The sequence below is a fragment of the Symphodus melops genome (assembly GCF_947650265.1).
Source record: "Symphodus melops genome assembly, chromosome: 14".
NCBI classification, from domain to species: domain Eukaryota; kingdom Metazoa; phylum Chordata; class Actinopteri; order Labriformes; family Labridae; genus Symphodus; species Symphodus melops.
Window position 1 is genome coordinate 18,178,739 of NC_136704.1, and position 22,505 is coordinate 18,201,243.

Genomic DNA, 22,505 nt, shown 5'->3' on the forward strand with positions numbered 1-22,505 from the left:
GTATGTGTGTGACAGAGAGGGAGTGTTTTTGGTTGTGTGTGTATTTGAGCCGTGCACCTTGAACAACTGCAATACACATAGATCTGGCTTCAACTTGCATCTGTGGCAGTTCTCAAAGATTCTTTTAATTGACTATTTTAACCGACAAGTTGTTGGTCTACCACAACCTTAAATGCTTTGTTTATATGTTTGATTGTGTAGCAAAACATCATGAAAGATTCACTCAATAACGCAAACAAATAGAAAATTGATTTTTTCCCCGTTTCGTCTCCAAATTTTACACAATTTTGAACCACAAATTGAAAAGTGATGAGCAGCCAATTTGAGACTTTTATTTGCATACACATTGTAAAGCAACATTTATTACATGGAGGTACAACTTACTTTATGTGGCATAAAGGCAAAATGGAGGGAAGAAAAGGAAAGAAGGGTGTATCAAAGGAAAGGATGAGAGACGAAGGAACATATCTTGTCACTTTTCTCTTTTTTGTTCCTTATTTCATTTTCCTCTTGTTCCTGCACACATTCTTAGTTTAACAAAGAGCCTCATATTCAGCAGCCAGAGCAATATAAAGTGTGTGCATGTGTGTTTTTACGTGTGTGTGTGTGTGTGTGTGTGTGTGTGTGTGTGTGTGTGTTGTGTATGTGTGTGTTTGTGAGAGTGTGCACGAGCAGAGCAATAATGGAGTCCCATTCATCTATTTAGCTTAATGGTCTCATGGATATTTTATAACGAGCTTGATAGGCCAGACAGCTCTCTCTCACACACACACACACACACTCACACTCACACACACTCACACATGCTTGCAGTCAACAGCCTCTTATTCTTCTCTTGTCAGTGGCAGGAACTGTATCTCCCCCTGCAGAGGGATACGCTGACCTGACTGGATGAATATGCCCAAAAGTGTCTGTGTTGATTGTGTGTGTGTGTGTGTGTGTGTGTGTGTGTGTGTGTGTGTGTGTGTGTGTGTGTGTGTGTGTGTGTGTGTGTGTGTGTGTGTGTGTGTGTGTGTGTGTGTGTGTGTGTGTGTGTGTGTGTGTGTGTGTGTGTGTGTGTGTGTGTGTTTTGGTGTCATGATGACCGAACCTTTCTAATTCAGGTGATTTATTCCTTTAGAAATGGCCTCATTGTGCACAGCTTAGCTCAGCGTTTGTGTGTGCGGATGTGTATAGATGTGTGTATAAATGTGTGTTATTGTGTGTGTGTGTGTGTGTGGGGAGGCATTTTTGCATGCATTCATACATGTGAGGCAATTTGTGTGACACTGTCCTTGTTCAGACATGTCAAATATGTCCCAACTGGTGATGGTGAAGAAAGGAAAGAACAAAGAGCAGAGTGGAAAAACCACGGGAAAAAAAGAGGGAAGGATGGCAATATCTTAAGGATGGGAGCCAATGGAGAATGAAAGAGAGCAGCATTCAAGAGTGCATGGACAGTATGCATATTAGCTGGATCCAGAGAAAGAAAGGTCGATGCATGAAAGTGAAGGTACTAGAGTAAGAACAGGGGGTATAATAAAAAGGGATAAATAAATAAAAGAAGGAAGGGCATAAAAGTGACAAGAAACAAGATAGGTAAGGAAAGGAAAGATTAAAGGATGAATGAAAGTAAGTATAGTTGAGATAGGAAGTAAGGAAGCAAAAGAAAGAAATTCCCTAATGTATAAAAGAAGGCACCAGGGAAGGAACCATAAAAGGAAGTGAGTCTGACCCTGAGCATACAAGAGAGGATGAAGAAATAAAACTAAAAGTAGATGGAGGGATGAAGGAATAAATAGAGAGAAGAGAAGGAAATGAGAATATTGAGAAAGAAGGAACAACAGATGAAATGAAGAGAAGAGGGAGAGGAAATAAAACTAGACAAGCTGAAGGAACAAAGAATGGACGGTAACATCATCCTGATAGCAAAAGGGATGTTTAGTGCACACAGGATTGTGTGTGTCCGCCCTTTGACTGACAAAAAAGAGTTGACTTGTCTGCAGGCATGACAGTACTAAGCTCATATCCAGCATGAGGAACGATCCTCCACCCACGCATAACGTTGTGAGAGATTTTGCAAATACATAAAAAAAAAACTTAATGGATACTGATATTCAGGTCAACTTCCACATCTGTTTCGGTTTAATGAAAACTTTTCAAAGTGGAATTGCTGCTGTGTCGTACAGACCTTGTTTCTGGACACCTCGTGTGTTTGTGTGTGTTTGTGTGTGCGTGCAGCTGCACAGTCTGACGCAGGTGAGCTGATGTTCAGTTTCTCTTTATGACAAACGAGCGGCTGAATGTGTTTCCCTGAGCCAGCGATTCAACAGCAGCACACCTGTCCCCACACACTCCCACTGTACTCCCACGTTAACTTTTATACTTCTTCTTTTTTCAATCAATGTGGGTTTTTTTTTTATTTATTTTTTTACTTTAATCATCATGACTTTTGTATCAACTTCAAGCTATTTAGAAACCACCAATCAGCAGTTTGAAAGTCAAACTATAGGCTACTGATTTGATTAATTGCATTAATTTTATGTTTGATAAATGGTGGTTGGATCTTTTCTAAGTGAGCAATATCTGGTACAGAAGACGAAATGTGTCATCAGTTTTTGGTTACTGTAAGAAAAGTAACTATATTGGACGGAGAAGAGGTCAGAACATGTTAAACGCATAGAAACAGCGAACAGCTTCTTCTCCAATGAATAATATAGCTTTCGTACGTCAGTTAAATTACATGAACTAAAGTATTACGGCTTACGTTTTTGTAAAAATTTAAACATTGTAGACCTCAGACATTTTTTAACAAGGCACATATCAAAGAAACCACAGCAAAATGGTAAGAAATTATTTCCAAAATTGAAAGACAATAAATGCTGCACAGTTTTTGCCTTTTCTAAATAGAATTTCATACAGATTTTGGGGGAGTTTTGAGTGTGTACATGAAAGTGAAAAACTGCTTCCTGTTTCCTGGCAAAACAATGAAATACAGGCTACATTTACAGGGAAACTATCCCCTCAAGACAGAATTGTTTTTTTTTGTTTTCTATAAAATTCTGCTTTCATATGACGTGTTGAAAACAACTCCTTCAGAAAGGTGAGGTGTAACGATTCAGAAAGTGGCGTCTAGACGGACGATAAGGTGGGGTAGCTATGCTAAGTGACCATAAAGTACAAAGAATACGTTTAAGAAAAATGTTCCTTTGGAGTCATAACAGTCAAAATTTTCGGACGTTGTCGTTGTAATCCTCCTACACTTCTCTGTGACCGTTGAGTGGAATCAAAATTCACGTGTGCGTAAAGTAAGTAGGAATTTATTTTTTCCAGTTTACCCAGACACAGTCCCATTTTCAATAATTGCCACTCTGGAACCTGTTTTCAAAACTGTCTCAGATGTCATGTTAATGAACAGTTAAAATGCAACAAAAGGTCCCAGTTCTTCGGCTGAAATCATCGTATGTAAGCAGAGCCTCAGTCTGCTTTCATAGCCACCTTGTTCCATGAAAATTTAAACAATGTTTAGTCAAAGTGTTGGATAAGTCCTGGATAGCTCATATATTAAGTGTCATTATACTTTAAATACCAGCTGCTCATCAGTGGATTTCAAGATTTAAAACAACTTCTAGCTAATGTTTCATTCCAACTAAACGATAACAATGATTTCAGTTTGTTTGGTTACATTTACCTTGGGATTTTGCCAATTAAAGACATCCTAGTTATTAGTTGTTTATAATCCACCTCTGTTTCAGTGCGGTGCCTGGTGAGTCTGTGTCTACATTAAGATGGCGTGTGCAGATTTAACATGAACAAATTCAGATAACTCACCCAGCGAGGTGCACACCCTCAGAGCTATTATAACAGAGGCAAGTCAAGTGAAATACACAAACACCTGGGCTGACAACTGTTCTCCCCTCGAACGGTGTTTATTCAGCCCAAATGTTTTTGGCTGCATGCCTTCATCAGCACCTGAACACCTGAGGGGCCAACTCTCCTCAGGTGCAGCAACTTTATTTTTTACAAACTTTAGTGGGGAGATTTCAAAATAGCAGAATAAAGTGTGCACATTTCGATTCAAACGGATCTTAAAAAAGTATGTTGGAAGACAAAAAAATAATAATTTTTGTAAGGAATCTTGCGACCCCCTTCTATGTCTCATCTATCTATCTATCCATCTATCCATCCATCCATCTAAACATTGCTTATTAATATATATCATATTGACAATAACTACAGAATATTTACATATAAATTTAACAAAAAATGTTGAAGAAGGGGATTTCTGTCCTTCACCTCCATGAAGACAAGAGGCTCAGCTGTGTTTTGCCTTGCTTGTTTCACAGATTGTGTGTGTGTGTGTAGGTGTGTGTGTGTGTCTGTCAGTGTCTCCCTGTGTGTTTGTAGGGAGGGTTGACCCACTTCGGAAGCCTCCAGTAATTGGTGCGATCCACCTAACGAGTTAAACGAGGTGAAATTGGGATCAGGTGGTCCTCCGATCCAGAAACACACACGTACACACCATACACGCCACACGCACACACGCATACACACACACACACAAATGCAGATGGCTCTTACTTACATTATATACTGTATAAACTTGATAACTTGCTAAAACTGATGTTTGGACACACACTTTCTACTTGTCACACAACTTATTTTATCTCATTACACACATATTATGCTTTGATGTGTCTGTTCTTCAGAGGGGTTTCCTGCGCAGAACAGCAGGTCTTTATTCCATTGTGGTTGTTCTGCTGGAATCAGATCAACACCAGTCAAATATGCAGAGGTTAAACAAAGTTCACTATCACTATGTTCTAACTAATTGATTTCTTAATCATTGACTTTTTCTTTGTGTGTAATTGTGTGGTTCACAAATGTTGCGTTGGCTCCAAAGCAGCTACTTAATCCAACAAGTTGACGCAGTAACACAATCGAACTAAGAGCTCAGCTGCAGTCGACCCTGTGCTCTGAGAGAGACTGACTTGTTTGATTGTTGAGGAACTTTCTGTGTCTGAGAACCCGTCAGTCTTTTTCACCCCAATATTAAAAACACATGTTCCCTGTTTTAAAATATGGGAGTTTGAGTTGAACTGTAAACACCTTTTAAAGAAAAAGCCACAATATGAGATGAATATTTTCTATCTTACATTGTCCTGACAAACAGACGACCACAGTCTAGTGTCATCAGCTCTGTGTGTCATGTATTATCGGCTATCGGAAAGCAACAAGGTCATTGGTCGAACTGTCGGGGCATGTTGCCACGTTAACCAATCAACACCATTGATCTATTGGTGTTTGGTTGGCGCCGCAGCCAATCGGGCGCCAGAACTTTGGTACAGTGACACCAGGCATGTGACAACCGGACACCGATCAGCAGCAAAAACACACACTACACCAGCTGGGATCAATACACACACACACACACACACACACACACACACACACACACACCTACACACACACACACACACACACACACACACACACATTGTCTAAAGTTTATATTGATTTCACATCAGCACACTCACTTAACAGAGCCATGTTGCTATGGTGTAATATTGATTTGATGTGTGTTTATCTGGAAGTTAGCATGTGTTACATGACAGCTTGAAACTAAAAGTCAATATTATAAAATCCTCTAAATAAAAGAATCATTTGATTTGATGTGTTGACAAGAGGGTAATCAAAAAAGTGTTTTCTTCCAGTATTTATTATTTGAAAGATTTTCAGATTTACTTACAGTCGATACATCAGATTTAATTAAGGAAATATTACTTTTTAAAGAAATCCTTAAACTAGTGTTGAGTTTACGGTCTACTGCAGCTACCAGATGTTCGTAACCAAACAGAAGAGCAAATATTCTTTAATTTATGTGATTTCCTTAATAATGTGGCTGGAACCAACCATGAGTGAACTGTGATCTGTCAACACTTTGATCCTTTAATCACACAAAGTGAAAATCATTGGAGAGATATAAGAGGCTTCAAGTTTGTCGTTTACAACTGTAATACATCTTTTTTTTTTTTTCTTTTTTTTTTGGTCATGTTTTGTAATCCAGCTGACATCAGAACAAAAACAAATCCTCACTCTTCTTCGCTCTCTTCTGGGAATACACACACTAACACACACATGCTTACACACAGAAACACATGGGTCAGGTCTCATCCAGTCTGATATTGACCCACTCGCCCCAGTTTCCTCATACGTAACCACAAACTGGGAAACTGCTGGTTTGTTGTTTAGTAACAAACAAACAGCTGCATTCTGCTGTGTGTGTGTGTGTGTGTGTGTGTGTGTGTGTGTGTGTGTGTGTGTGTGAAGGTGTGTGTGTGAGTGTGAAGGTGGTGTCTTGTTATGAATATGTGTATGATAGACACAAACAGAGAGACAGTGAGATGATCAACTGTGCATGTGTGTGCAAATCTGATGTGTGTGTGTGTGTGTGTGTGTGTGTGCAGGTCTGATGTGTGTGTGTGTGCAGGTCTGATGTGTGTGTGTCTGTAATCAGAAGAAGAAAACACCTGATCCACCTGACCCGGACGTGCTCATCTCGTACACTCAGCTGTGGTTAAAGAGAAACCAATCTGCCTGAGAGCAGCACTCAGGCTCAGTGATCAGTTACAGAGTCTCAGGCATTATTCATCACACGCTGAATAATCAACCTCGGAAACTATGATACCACAGAGAGAGAGAGAGAGAGAGAGAGAATGTTTGTATGACTATGTTTTCTGGTTAACTTAATGACAGCAAAGCAGTCAGGAACATCTGGACGGCGGACTGAAAATGTGTTTCGTGGTTTATGATTAAGCCGAGCTTTGTGAATTAAACAAGCGACTAATTTACATCAAAGCATTTCAGATGTGTAAATCAGTTGGATGGGAACAATCTCAGAACTGATTTTCTGTGCTTGAATGATGAGACATCCTCTGGACATGACGGCAAACTCAGTATACTGTATCGCTGCTTTTGATCGCCACACCGACGGTTTTCCTGCAAAACCAAACACCCCTGATGCAATCAACACTTCATCTTTTGTTATCGTCAATCCAATTGGATGTTTCATTAACTTTGTTCGCAGTGAATAACAATAATTAACTGAAGAACCTTTATTCTTATGCAGACTCTGTAACTGATCTAGAACGATCAAAAGTTTACGGATCCATCTCAAAACAATACTTTTAAAAGAAGATACAGGAAGAAAAGATTTTTGATTTCATCTCTCTCTCTCTCTCTCTCTCTCTCTCTCTCTCTCTCTCTCTCTCTCTCTCTCTCTCTCTCTCTCTCTCTCTCCAGCTGTTGAACCTCTTCCTGGCTCTGCTCCTCAGCAGTTTCAGCTCTGACAACTTGTCAGCGCCTGACGACGATGGCGAGATGAACAACCTGCATATCGCTATCCACAGGATCACCAGAGGCCTGGCCTGGTGCCGCAGACAGGTGCAGTCACTTAACTTGTGTGTGTACAGTATATGTGAGCTGAAAGAAGTCCACTCTCTCGTCAAACTGTTTCATCTTTTCTGTGTGCCTCTGTCTGTGTGTGTGTGTGTGTGTGTGTGTGTGTGTGTGTGTGTGTGTGTGTGTGTTAGGTGGTGGACTTCTTCAATGGAAACCTGAAGCGTCGTCGTCAGAAGAGAAAGGAGGCCAAAGCCATGATGAAGCTCAAACGGCTGAGCACCATCCACACAGAGGCCAACGGAGCTGTCATAGGTAACATACTTTCCGTACACAAACACAGTATGAGAATAATTGAATCCATCCTCCTCCAAACTTCAAATGGCACAATACAGCCACTGTCTCTTCGCCCCCTGTTTACACACAGCAGCATGTGTGAATGTGTTCATGTCCAATTTAAGGTGAGGAGCCCAATTTAAAAGTGGTGTTTGAAACGTTGGTACTGACTCAACCTTTAAGATCGAGGTGATCTGCTGCAACTGATTGTTGTCTGCAGTAAACTATTAAACCACATCTTCCAATGTTTAACCAAGCCTGAAGGCACCACCCATCAATTAAAATCTAAAATTAATTTCTACACAATAAATAACTTATCATAAGTAAAAATAAATACATGAGCTTGTCCAGTAATCTTTTTTTTTAATCTGTGTGTGTGTGTGTTTGTCTCAGGACGTCATGTCGAGAAGTACGTGGTGCCAGAGGACGACAGCTACATGACCAACCCTAACCTGACCATCAGTGTCCCCATTGCCCCCGGAGAGTCTGACGTGGAGTTCCCGGAGGAGGAGGACGACGACGACGACGAGGGGGAGGAGGAGCAGAGCGAAGGCTCCGAGGGGGAGGAGGAGAGGGAAGAGGTAAGGAGGAGTTCTGACTGTCTGCTCATCTGACTGTGTGGCTTTTGAGTTCACACAACAACAAAAAAACACACACACACATGCACCTGTGTGTGGTGTAAACAAGCTCAGGTGTGCTTATGTGAGTCAGCGGTTCTTCCCCCGGAGGTTACCATCTGTGAGTGTGTAAGTGTGTTGACGGTGAGCTCAGGTCCCATTATTAACCCTTACATCTCAAAACCATAGCTCTAGACAAAACATTTTGAAAAATGGGGATGTTTAAAAGTCAGAAAACATGTTATTCATCTCGTGGTTGTTAATTTAATTTGACTAAAGTTTCAGATTTCTGAGCTTCCCTCAATGCATCAATTTGGATTAGAGTACTTAATTATTCACATTGAACTTGTGCAGAAACACTGAAGAAAAGAATAATATTGCATCTCTGTTGGCTCTCTGTAATGGCTCAATTCAAACTACGCACACATACACAAACAAACACACACACACACACACACACACACACACACACACACACAATAAGAAGGTCCCTCGGATGGAACTGGAGGCCTCAGGCAGGGCATTATGGTCTGGCATTTTTCTCACTTTGCAAAGCTGCGTATGTGATGTGTTTGTGCTAAAAGGGTGTATATTAGTAGGTGAGAGTCTGTGTGTGCGTGTGTGTGTGAGTGTGTGTGTGTGTTGTGACGTTTCTTTTTTTATTTGTGTGTGTGTGTGTGTGTTTGCCTTCTGTTTCGGTACATTTCCTCATATGACGTAAAGTGTGTGTTTGTGTTGGATTGTGCGTATTTGTCAGAGTTTAATACATTCTTGAGCTCAAAAAGCTAAAAGATGTGTGTGTCTGAGTGTGTGCAAGAGTGTTTTGTATGTTGTGTATTGAGGCGAAAACGAAGAGATGTTTAGTAGACTCCAGTTTCCTCTCTTTGTATCTAACAAGAAATGACAGATTTGTGTCATGCTGTGTTGTGTGTGTGTGTTTTGTGCGCTCGTGTGTTTGTATGAATGCGCGTGTGTGCGTACACACCTGCGCTGACTCAGTTCATCATCACCCCTCCTCTTTAATCATGTCGTGCACCTGTTCTCTCTCTCTCTCTCTCTCTTCCTCCCTCTCTTTACGCCCCATCTATCACAGTGTCTAGAAACCTCCGGGTCTGGACCCCAAAATTTGTCACAAGATGAACTCCAAAGTGTTCTGAGCGGAACATACTTAATTAAATATTTTCAAACTCTAATTATTATTTTGTATCAGTATTTGGGCAGTATTTAGGAAAATACAAAACTTGTATGTAAAAACGTGTCTTATACTTTGTGAACCTTGGCTATATTTTAAAAGAGCATGCCATGTAGCTGACAACTCAGTGTTTTATCAGCTCTGCGTCAGTCTTGGAGCCTTTTTTTTTTGCTCTAACCTTCGAAAGCATCTCAGATATTTATCCTTGTTTTACCATGTTTGCAGTCAATATTTTGTATTAATTTGAAGTGTATTGCAAAAGTAATGTGCTTGGCCAGAGATATATTTTAAAGCTTATAGGGTCACAGAGCAAGCTGCAAGTTGGGAGTGAGAACATTCTGCAATAGTGATCACAGATAGATAGATAGATAGATAGATAGATAGATAGATAGATAGATAGATAGATAGATAGATAGATAGATAGATAGATAGATAGATAGATAGATAGATAGATAGATAGATAGATAGATAGATAGATAGATAGATAGATAGATAGATAGATAGATAGATAGATAGATAGATAGATAGATAGATAGATAGATAGATAGATAGATAGATAGATAGATAGATACAAAAGTTATCCCGTCCAATCAGAGTTGTAAAAATAAGTAATGACTTTGTCAACATCATCATATCTGAAGGCGCTATAAGACAGAAGATCTGTGTTTGTACGCTTTTATATTCTTCTTAATATTAACTAATAAATGTAAATGAACACATAATCAATCAGATGTAGAGTGAAACAAACAGCCAGATCTATTCTGCTCATTTCTAGCTTCAGTCTTTTTCCCTGTGTTTGCATGCTGCAGGAGCCAGTTAGCCATGAGGTGATACATGCAAATGCAATGAGAGTTGCACAGCACACACACACACAGACACACACATGGACACACACGGACACACACGGACACACAGATTCACACATCGACCTCATGTGAAAGGGCAGCGTAAATAGAACAAAACTCTGGAGCATATTTTTTTCCCCAAAACGGCTGTTGTGGAGTGTGAGAGTGTGTGCGTGTGTGTGCGTTTGTGTGTGAACGAGAGTTTAATGTGTGTGTGTTTAAGAGAGATGGAGAGATTGGGGGGTGAGAACACAGGAAGAGAGCACTAGACAGAGTGGGGGAGTCAGAGAGCATCACTGCTTTCACAACTCTTTAGCATCAAGCTCTGTTTCCAGGGTGTGTGTTAGTGTGCATGTGTATGTGTACAGTGTGTGTGGTTTTGTGTTTGCTTGTGCGTGCGTGTGCGTATGCATGTGTGTGATGCAGCCAGGCTGTTTTGTGTCTCTCCCTCTAAAACATCACACTTACTTTATTTCCTCTGCTCTTAATAGAGTTGAACGTTGAACGTAGAAAACGAAAGAGAGGATCAGCTCTGCGTTGTTTCTTCCCTGTCTGTCATGTTCTTCATGTTTAACACGGCCACTCTCTCGAATTTTCTTACTTTACCTCGAGTTATCATATTTTTTTCTTACACAGACTCTGGAAAGAACACTGACATGACGAGATTAAGAAACAACTCCTGAACGTCCTAGTCGGTAGCCGGGACAAAAAATTGCATTTATCTCAAGGAGCTTTCAAACAGGGAAAGAAGTTCAAAATGCTTTACAGTGAAGTGAAGGAGCAGGATGAAAAATCAAACCAGCTTTACAAAAAATCTTCTCTGCCACAAAAATAATAAGAGGCATCAAAAAGCAAAAATATGTAAATGATAAGAACAATAATATATATATATATATATATATTTTTTTTTTTTTTTTTTTTTTTTTTTTTTTTGGCATAACCTTTCACTTTTGGCTCCATCACGGCATTTATCGTGATAACAACAGGTGCATATTCGGCCTCTCACAGCCACTCCGGTATTAATAAAGTCCAAACTTGTTAAGACATGTAAACAAATCGCCGGGTCGCCGGTGGCGCAGCGGCAGTGTGCGCGATCCCATGTATTGAGGCTCAGTCCTCGCGCGGGCGGCCCGGGTTTGCGTCCAGCCCTTGGCCCATTTCCCGCATGTCTCTCCCCACTCTCTCTCCCTGATTTCCAACTCTTTCCACCCTCTATAATAAAGGCATAAAGGCCAAAAATAAATCTTTAAAAAAAAAAAAGACATGCAAACAAATTGTCTAGCTAACTGTTGTTTAGCAAACTACACCACAGCGATCAGTAGCAAAGGCACAATCTTTTTTAGCTAGCAAGTCATAACAGTGTAGAGCCTAAATTACTCAGTAACAAAACTGTCACAGTAATGTTTGATATTAATTTTTGGAATTCTCACAAACATGCTTCATGACTTGAGAGTATGTAGCAAGAAAAATAAGCATAGTCTGAAGTACTTTAGCGGAGCTTAATACTAATAAACTTACCACAGACATAATATAATGCAGACTAGCAACGCACATGGCACCAGTCAAGTCTGCAGGGGCCTGCGCAGAGGACAATTTTTTGCGTCCCGTAATGTTTTCTTTTCAGATTATTACATTATTTAAACCTAATGATGAGTTGAAAGCTGTCGCATTCAGAAACTGATTCGACATTTTCGAAGATGTTGGACAAAAAGTTGAGATGAGATGATAAACAAATGGGAAATGTCCTGGTGAAATGGTGTTGTCTCATTCAGCAGCTTGGTTCAAGTGCAGCTCGGTCTCTCTGTCTTTCTAGTCGAGGTCGAGCTGAGTCGGCAGCTTCACTAATACCATGTTTGCATGACTCAGACCTCAGATGACTTGGTGATAACCTTTTCAACTAACATGATTGCGTTGACTCTGATATGACTCCGACATGACTTTTATTGCTTGGAAACGACCCCTGTGTGTCTTACACTGTCTTGAGTCAAACCCTGGTGCTGGTAGTTCAACTATGTCCACATTTTCATTGTAATCTGGGTAGTTCTTTGCATTTTGAGGAAGTTAACTACTGAAACTTCAAACAATATTTGGTCATGATGGAAATTAAGGCGTTTGATATTGTTTGCATTACTTCCTGACTTTCACTGTCATTTTGATGGACAAGGCGATCCTGACTCACTTATTATATCTCACAAATGTATTTTTCCAAATGGCTAAAGGACAACTTTACTATGACATCACAAAATCCTTTAAGAACACCTTTCCATTTAATTTTCCCATCCCAATCTTGTGAACAATTTAGCTGAGAAACCCCTTAAGGGAATAGTCTGAAATCTGGCCCACATTTTGACTGAGGCTAATTGATAAACATATTAGAATTTGGTGATCAAAGAAAACTGTGACTGCATATCAGTCCCATTCATGAGAAATTATCCTAGCGATCCATAGAGTGGATTTTCGTCGATTATTTATCTTTTGATCCAAGGTCAACGCCATGGCATACCTGTTTTTTCTCCTGGCAAATGAAGGATCTACTTTAAGGCTGTGTTGCTTTTGTTTTCCAGGCAGTTTCACATTATTTCGTTTTCACAGCTGATCGATTAATTATTTACTCTTTGACCATCATCTTTGACTCTGGAGCAGCTTCAATGAATTTGGCAAGATTTTTCTACATGGACCTCCGCCAGCCGCTTTGTTTAAGCACAACTTTGTAGCTTACGTAGGGCTGAAGCAAAGTGGCTTGCTAGTGGAAAAGTAAACACTTTTAATGTTTTCAATATAGCACATTAACCCCAAAGTTGCGCTTTAGCTCACTTTTTCTTTAAGGGATGTATATGATGTGGGGAAAGAGCCCTCTCTGCACAGCAGTATAGTTTAGTTTCTGGGACTGGCACTCTGGCTGTTCTTTAAAAGAACCTCATTGACCTGCATCTTATTTGGCTAATAGACTCTATTGACAAGTACATCATACAACCCCACTTCAAGAATAACAAACTGTCACTTTAAATTACTTTTTATTGACCTTTCTGACTTTTTCTGACACATGTCCTCTGTAACTCTAAAAAGAGCTTGATAACTTGACCCAGCATATTTTTAAAAACTAGGCCAAGTTTTCTCTTCCACTCCTTTCGAACAGATATAAAAGTTTAAATAAGTCCAAAGAGGAAAAATGAGAAAGAAGAGTTGGACTGTGAGGTAGAGAAAGTGGCAGAGCAAGCTAGAGATTTTAATACCGCCTGCCAGAAACTTCTCAGGTTGCAGGTCAGGGATATCTGTTTGTTTTTCTTTTGAGCAGAACTAAACCCTCATCTTAGTGACAAATTAACACTAGTCTGGTGGTTATTTATAGCTTTCTCTGCTTTCTTTACATGCCTGTCTGTCCTGCGTCATCCTCTGAAGTGAGGACTTTTAAATTGAAAGTGCTCTGCAGAGATTTTTCAAAGAAAATTCCAGGCCAGTCAAAAATGCTGCAAAGATGTCTGTTCATATGTTGATATTCATACATTATCATCTTTTTCCTGTTTCGTGGAGAAAACAGAAAGTTGTAACATGCTCTTCAGAATGTCTTTCCTGTAAAATACAATAAAAAGTAAAACAGTAATTACAGCCCTGTTTGAGGCGTTTAAACTCCCTTTCAGTCGAAAAATGTAATTAAACTCTTTCTAGAGCGACGTTTTGTTCAATTCAATATATTGCCCCCTAGTGGATTTGGTATCTTATTGAGCTTATTTCATCAACATTGATTCTGCTGGGAGTCTGCAACTTTTCTTTCAGATTTAAAGGGAATTAATGTTTTCTAATATCGGCAACCATCGGAAACCAGTGGCTACTGTCTATGATGGCCTCTGGGGACAATGATGTGCAAACGTCTTTTGGCTTTATTATAACCTGTTGTAGGATGACTTAAGCCAGGACTTCCTTTCATGGATATTTTAAGATTGCGAGATTGTTCTGTTTACACCCAATAGAGCAGTCAGAGCAAGAATACACAAAGGGCAACTTAAATAGCTGACACTGTATACACTTGAGTCAGACCTTTGACCGTGAATGTTGACCGTATCCACCTCCAGCAGCCGATTCAGGCTTGATGAGACGGTAAAACCAGGTTCAGTGATTTATGATGCCATTAAAGCGCAGGTCAGCTATTTAATCATTACATAACCAAACACTGGGTCTATTAAAACAGAGTGCTGCAGCAGCTTAACAGCTTCTATTTGCAGTGAGATGTTTGTGTACAGAAAATAAATTACACACAACAGACCTGGAGGAGAGAAGAGATGGGGCGAGACATATGGAGAGAGGGAGGCAAAATGGGGAGGGAGATGGCATTTGGAACAAAGACAAACTTAACAGAAAGAAATGGAGAGATAACAAGAGAGAAGATGAATTAATGTGCAATAAATATATGTGCAGCCTGTTGCTTTGAAGCACATCATTAGTGTTGAGGAAACACTCAACGCTAACAATTCGTTTTACATCATGTTTTTTTTTTGTTTTTTTTTACAATTTTCTAATTTTAACCAAGAAATGAAATAAAACATGATACACACACACACACACACACACACACACACACACACACACATATATATATATATATACCTCACAGTCCAATATATATATATATGTGTGTGTGTGTGTGTGTGTGTGTGTGTGTGTGTGTGTGTGTGTGTGTGTGTGTATATATATATAATAAAAATTCAAAATGTCCTTTTTCGAAATTTTATTGAAGTGACACTGATGACTTACACAAAGAAAATAAACAGTTACACAATAATAATAAACAGTTACAGCTAATTTTTCTAGCATTAAATCACTCATCACCTAATTTACGGCTGGTTCTAATATGTTCCACATCAACACAAACACAACTGCACATGCTCATTTTTGCTTGCATGCGTGCATATGACTTCACCCCCAAACTCTTAAAATTTTAAAGTAGCCACATTGCCCACTTCTAAACACCTGAGCATTTGTGTTTGTGTTTATGTTTTCCTCCAGGTGTACCCTCTCTACTGCAGCTGTGTGTGTGTGTGTGTGTGTGTGTGTGTGTGTGTGTGTGTGTGTGTGTGTGTGTGTGTGTGTGTGTGTGTGTGTGTGTGTGTGTGTGTGTGTGTGTGTGTGTGTGTGTGTGTGTGTGTTGGTGTTGTGTGTCTGCTGCCCTGAAATGGCAGCTTGTAAAACCGACAGTGACCCCCGCCGCTCCTCTCGCCCCCTCAGTCTCTATCTGGTGGCCTCTAACTCCTGCAGAGTTCAGGACCCGGCTAACAGGTGTACAGGTGTCTGTAGAGACAGGTGGCAGGAGACCGAGCTCTGCTTTGATTTGACTGTGGAACAGTCAACATCAAAACAACCCTCATCTTTCTGCTCTTTCCTCTTGTTACACAATCTGCAGCCTGCAGAGTTAAAGTTACATCACAGACAAAATTTCAACAGTAAAGTCGACAAACAAATGTAATACTGTGTCATTTAAACAGGCCGTCACTAGACTTTTTAGTAGTTCCCTGACTCATTCAGGGTTGACATGAGTGTGCACATTTTTTAAATGATGGAAAATGTAAACATTATGTACATTTGATTCCGTAAGGACTCAAAAATAGCATGTGTGAAATTTAAAGATATAGCAAAAGACAATGTACCATGTTGGAATGCAAAGAAGCTAGACAAGCAGTCTGTTGCAACACAGCCCGAACTGTTGATTTGATTCATATTGCCTTTGAGGAAGTGAATCGTCTGTGTGGGATCTCAGTTATCCATGGGCCGGATTCACAAACATTTTCTTCTAAGTCATGTGCCTCCTAAAGTGCGTTCACAATCACTAATGTTCTAGCAAAGTGTAAGTTTTCATGTACTGACTTTCCATGCAGCCCGTCTTATCTGCCTGTATTTCTAACGGTAAACGGTATTTCTAAAGGTGCTTAAAACTTCAGTCAGGCCTCCACTCAGTCACTGAACAGGAAAGCATGTCTCATGTTTTGTCGGCCCCAGTTCATGGTAAATTGAAGCTTGATCCAAATGTAGCTAGTCTTAAAAAGCAGATCCGAGTTGAGAATTTAAAGTCTGACTTTTGGAAATAGCTGCTGTGAAACATTTGTACTTCACAGGAATATGGTAGTTACAACTGTTCCTATTAAAACATGTCCTAATACCTGTCAGTACAGTCACTGATACAGCTTTTCTTCCTTTTAGCTGAAGTACACAACACCATTGACTGTAAATACTGTATAGATGGACAAGGCGTCGCCACGTCATTGTGCGAAAGTGAAGCCAAAACTCCCACCGCAACAGATGATGTTGTTTGGAATCATAATCTGTGCTGTGTTTTTTATGGACCAAAAAACATGTAAAATAGAAGAACCAATTGCTGCAAAAAAGGAGCATAACGTAATTCTAATCACAATGTTAAGTTTCGAATAAATAACTAGCAAATAGTTATGCAACACTAAGAGAAGTTGAAATAATTCTGCATAACTTTGTTTTTGGAAGCCTGAGTTCTGACTTTTTAACGTCTTTATGTACAAGAAAGAACGTGTTTATCTGAATGCTGTGTCGTTGAAGTTCAGCATCAGAGTCATGCTGAAGACATGCAATTCAAATATATATATATATAAGCACAATAAAAGTATATGCTTTCCTATTTAATGTAATCTGTTTTTGAGTTTGTACTCATGTGACAACATTTTGGGCCACTCTGCATATCTGCATTTATCCATCTCCGTCTTTTTCTCCGTTTGTGTTAAAAGATAAAATATGTCTTGATTCTGCTTTTGTTGGCACCAAACGTCTGTCTGCAGAGACAAAGTGTGTCGAGTTCGTCCTCGTTAGAAGCCAACACGCCATTCCTCCTGCCTAGTGAAGACGAACAATGTAACATGCTCCACTTTAACAATGAGTGAATGAAATGTGTGCTGTCAGTGAGCTGCTGCAGACTGATCCACCCGAAACAAACAAGTGAATGTAGGCTGTAGTTTACACTCTCAGTGTTTAGCTTCAGCTGTTCACTCAGTCTGTTTGAAGCAAGAAGGAACAAGGAGCCAAAAGCAGAGTGAAAGTGGATTAAAGGAATTTACAGTGACATTAAGAGTGTAAGTGAGTTCTTCACTCTTATGGTGTTTAATAATGTATTAAGTATCCATTGAACACACTGACACAGAGGAGGGATGAACAGGCAACTGCAGGAGTCCAGGAGTTGTAAATGAGCTACAATTTAAAAAAAAAAAAAAGAAATAATAGTCATAGCATTACCCACATTGTTTACATATGACAGAGTATTAGGTCACATTCAACAAATCTACTGTAAGTCAGAATTACTGGCTCAGGTTAGCCTATATATGGTTTTGAAAGGGGATATCAGAAGGCCAGCTGGATTGCTGCACAAAAAAGACTAAATATTATTTTTGAGATGGAGACTTACTGTAAGGCAATGATTCTCAATTTGTCTGGCCTCAGAACCAACCACCAACTCCTCCATGGGACATTTTGACCCAAATTTCAAAATGTTTTCAACTAGCATTTTGAATTGCAAATTTTTGCAGTATTTGTTTTTTTTGTTGTTTGTTTTTTTTTAGCAGGCTGTACACAGGTTTATTTCTGCAGAATTTTTGTCATACTTCTGTATTGGCTTCATGTAACCCAAGTTTCATTGAGCTTTTTTTTCCCTTGTTGTTGACAGCTGATTTGTTTTGGCTTCTTTAGTGTTGTTTGAGATAGAATTTGACTTGATTTTAGATTAGATTTTGATAGAAATAATGTTTAAAAAAAGTGAGAAAATGGTACCGAAAATGTGATAAAAACTATAAAACGACATTTATTCATTGTGATTTATTACTGAACAGGACGAAAACGTGTTTAATGCTTTCAGCTACTGCAAAATACAACCAGAGGATGAATAGAAATACATTTAAACTCCTCATTATAGACGTCAGCTGTCAGGCGTTTTCTGCCCAAGGCTGCTGTATGTGTGTGTGTGTGTGTGTGTTTGTGTGGGTATGTCTGTGTGTGTGTGTGTGTGTTTGTCAGTGTGACATTAGCCAGATTGTGTGTGGATCCTTTTTCACGTGTAAGTGTGTCAAAGATTAAGTGTGTACTTATGTCCATTGGCTTCACCTCTGTGTGTGTGTGTGTGTGTGTGTGTGTGTGTGTGTGTGTGTGTGTGTGTTATAGTGTCCAAGGCTGGCATTCGTCACGGCGGCCACTCTCTGTACCCGGAGTCTGAATGTATTCATGAGTTAGCTGTTGACTCAGGTAGTTAGTTCACCTGTCCACACACTAACACTTGTTCAGTGACACACACACACACACACACACACATGCACGCATACACACACTCACACACACACACACACACACACACACACACACACTCACCCCTGCTGTGCCTTTGTTGAGACATTTAACAAAACTTGCCAAATTTTCCTCCACAACTCTCAGCAGAAAAACGACCTCCCATCCCTCCATCTCCTCCATCCCTTTGTAAAGTTAAACTCCCATGATGCTTAGCAAACAGAGATGTTTGAAGTCTGCTGTGTGGGGAGAATGGGGGGGGATTTCCTGACGTGTAGTTTTGTCCAGATCTCAGTGTCAAAGTGAACAGACGGCAGATTTCCTGGCTGTGGGAGGGAGGTTTGAAGGTGAAGCCTCTGTTTTGTTAGCCAGGATTCCTGCTGGTTATGTAACATCAATCTGACTCATTCAGCCCTGACTGACACAAAATGATGCTGATGATCACACAAACACACTTAAATCACCCCATACCTGGAGCTTGAACTGTTACTACAGCTAAAACAATTGTGATTTATAACTTTATCCTTAACCTTACATTTTCTAAACTAACGTATCAACTCAGTTCTTTTCCAATACGTTCTAGAGACGTATCGGTGTCCTAAATTGTTGATAATTGTTCATATTTTTCTGTGAGACTAAATGTTAAATCTCTATTTTTTCTACATATCACATTTGTTTTCGTTTATTTGAGAAAAAATCCTGGTGGACATGTGTAATATGTCTGAAGGAACAGAGTCAGAAGCTACATCAGAATCAATCAGACTCAAAGATGACAAAAAGTCGAGATTTGGAGAATGGTTGCCATGGGAAAACAGAGTAAATAGAATGTACATATATATGTTCCCATTTGGCTAATTTATGCTTCCTTTACATATGAAAATAGATACGTTTTAAACGTTAAAATTGTCACTTCCTTTGGATTGATGGTAAAAATAGATTTCCACAGTATTCTCTTTTGTGTTCGGTTGGTCTGGTATGAACCTTTGGCAACACTTCCCCCATGATTTCTGGTGGTATTGTTACATTGGCTCCATGTCTGTAGGCTTCAGGAAAACTGGCAAATATAAGAAGAAACAAGAACAAGAAAGAGAGTAGGGAGAATAGGATCCATCCTTATCTGCATAAATATCAGAAGTAGAGCATGAGTGACCGAGACTGACAGATTGTTGGTTTTGTTATTTTTTGGAGAGATACACAAATAGTAAAATATGAAATTAAACCTCCCCAACAAGTAGGATTAATTAAAACAATTTATAACCTATTAGAGGGCCCAATGTTTAGAGCAATGGATTCAAGTAGATAAGCTTTTGGGGGGTTTCTAGATCTGTTTAGTTTAAGATATTTGTGTTTTTATCATGTCTCCTCTGATAAATGAATTTAATCAGTCAACAAAGGGTGATGGTTCTTATTGGCTGTTTCCTGCTCTTTTGTTCAGCAGAAAGATGATATCAGCCTATCAGAGGGCAGCACTGTGGACTTGAGAAAGCCTGGTGAGGAAGAGGATGAGTACTCGGAGATGGCTGAAGAGGCAATGGACCCTGAAAACTGCTTCCCTGATGGTAAGCAAACCCGCAGATAAAAGAGGTCGTTTTAAGCACATCACATTGTGCAAAAACAGCAGACTGAGGAAAAAAACATATGCCTGCACACTGGCTCAAATACCACAAAAGGATTTCATTCATCGTAACGTTTTGACCAGAGGTCTTCTTCAGGTGACAAATTCTGTGTCCTAAGAAAGTACACAGAAACACACGGCCAAATACACAGCAGCAGGCAGTTTACACAACTCTGGACCAAAGTTTTGTGAGTCCAAAGATACAAATAAGTTACAGGAAATTGCATCTTACACAACTCCCCACATGAGAAGGTCTGTATTTCTATATCTGTTATATCTTGTAAAAAATGAAGAATTTTACATTGAGACTCATCAAATACCAAAAAAAATTCACAGCCTCTCTGTTGACGATAAGTTAAGTCTCCATAGACGTTGAAATCAGGTTGTTTTCGATTTTGTAACCATTTTATTTCATGAGTTCCACTAACCATACAGTACGCTGATTCCACCACTTGCTTGCCCTAATACTTTCATAATGAGATTTATGATATTGTCCTGACTAATCCAGGTGAAACGCAAACACCTTGTTTGCTTCCTGACTCAGCCTCTTTCTCCCTGGAGCACAGAGATTTGTCTTAGATCCAAATTTGCACAGCTAGCATGACCGTGATACAGAGACATACTGTAGAAGAGAAAAGGCTGGGGGAACACTCGAGCACTATTTGCTTACAAACCTCCAATTAAATCCCAGGAGAGCTTGTATGACCTGTGATGTATTATCTTATAATGTCACAAGAAAACTTTTATATTAGTCGCTATGCAGATGACATAGAGCTGTACATGTGCATATCTCCCAACAGTTTTATCATTGCTTGTTTGAAAATTCAGTGCTAGACAGTAAGTTTCTCCAGGGTAATACAGGTGTGGTTAGTAGAACATCCAAAGAAGAGGACTGCCTTCTCTTCATTCCTTCAAATTATTTTATTTCTCTAACTAGCAAGTTATTTGTTTTTGACAATCAGTCAACAGTATGTCGTCCTTTTGTTTTCTTTTTCTTGCATGAGTCAAAGCTCAATGACGGAGCTAGAAATATAAGACTCTGTGGATCATTAGCATGCTAACAATTAAGAAAGGTCAAATGGGTTGTGAGTTGTTAGCTGAAATAAATGCAGGATGTGCACATCCTGGCAAGGTAAGACCGTTGGTTTGAAGGGGTGTTAAAGAAGCCATCCATAACCATGTTGTGTAAGCATCCCTTAACAGAGCTGGTGGTCTGAGACGCCATCTATCACCAACCTACAATGCTCTTTAATTCTCTTTCAAAAGAGCTGAACCCCCATTCCCACCTTGGAACACGTGATCCACATGACCCACAGACGGCCGGGGTTGTTAACGACTCTAGGCAAAGCTGGGTCAGCGACTCAGCTTACAACTCCCATGTGACCACCTTTGATCATTAGCATGCTAATGAGCCACAGAGGCTTATACTCCTAGCTCCATCCAACAGTCACTGTATAACTGAAGAAGTCTTTCTGAGGAGAGGTGGATTGTGTGTAAGATCTTCATCTGAGTCCAGTTGCCTTTGGATCAAGATTCAATTTACATGACTCTACATGTCATTTTTTTTGTCATGATAGAATTTAGATGTCCGTGTTTTTCTCAGCTGTACAGTAGCTGAACAAGTTGAGTAACATGGTTTCATGAGCCAATCCCACCACCCTCTTGCCCCAATACTTTCATGAAGAGATTTATGTTTTTGTTCTGACTCGGCCCAGGTGAAATGCAAACACCTTGTTTTCTTTTTGACTCATAACTTCTTCCCTGGGGCACAGAAATTATTTTCAACCCGTTTCAGTACAGCGTATCTATTATACAGAGTCAAATACAAGGTGATCGAGAGAGTGAAGGAACTGATTTGTATATTTTAGCAGCAATATAGGTAGTCGGTGTAATTTATTGATCCCATATATAGATATATGTATAGAATACGCTAGCTTACTTCACAGTTCACTAAGTAGGAGGTGTTCTTTTAAACTATTAGTGTTTTTTTCTTATTGATATTGCCCACATGACTTTCAGAGGTAACGTGAGGTAATACAAAAATGTTGGGACAGATTTAGGCCAGCCAGCTGGAAAACCCTCTCTAAAGAACAAACATCAACAGAAAAAGCATCCCCAGCTGCAATGGGGACACCAGTAAGACTCCAAGGAGGACGAGCACACACACAGATGCACATGTATTTTAAACCAACTTTAACTTGAATACATTCAGACCCTATAGAGATTTTCACCAGATTTTA

The 22,505-nt window shown here is 39.6% G+C and overlaps 1 protein-coding gene across 1 annotated transcript in view; it reads left to right on the forward strand.

Annotated features, from left to right (window-relative positions):
- Positions 1-22,505, forward strand: part of LOC306835389 (sodium channel protein type 3 subunit alpha-like) — a 169,690-nt gene that overhangs the window by 120,223 nt on the left and 26,962 nt on the right. Inside the window, exons 23-26 of the mRNA XM_079361877.1 lie at positions 7,282-7,422; positions 7,572-7,692; positions 8,107-8,294; positions 20,086-20,209. Of these exons, the coding sequence (XP_079218003.1) occupies positions 7,282-7,422; positions 7,572-7,692; positions 8,107-8,294; positions 20,086-20,209 (574 nt within the window). The remainder of the gene's footprint in view (positions 1-7,281; positions 7,423-7,571; positions 7,693-8,106; positions 8,295-20,085; positions 20,210-22,505) is intronic.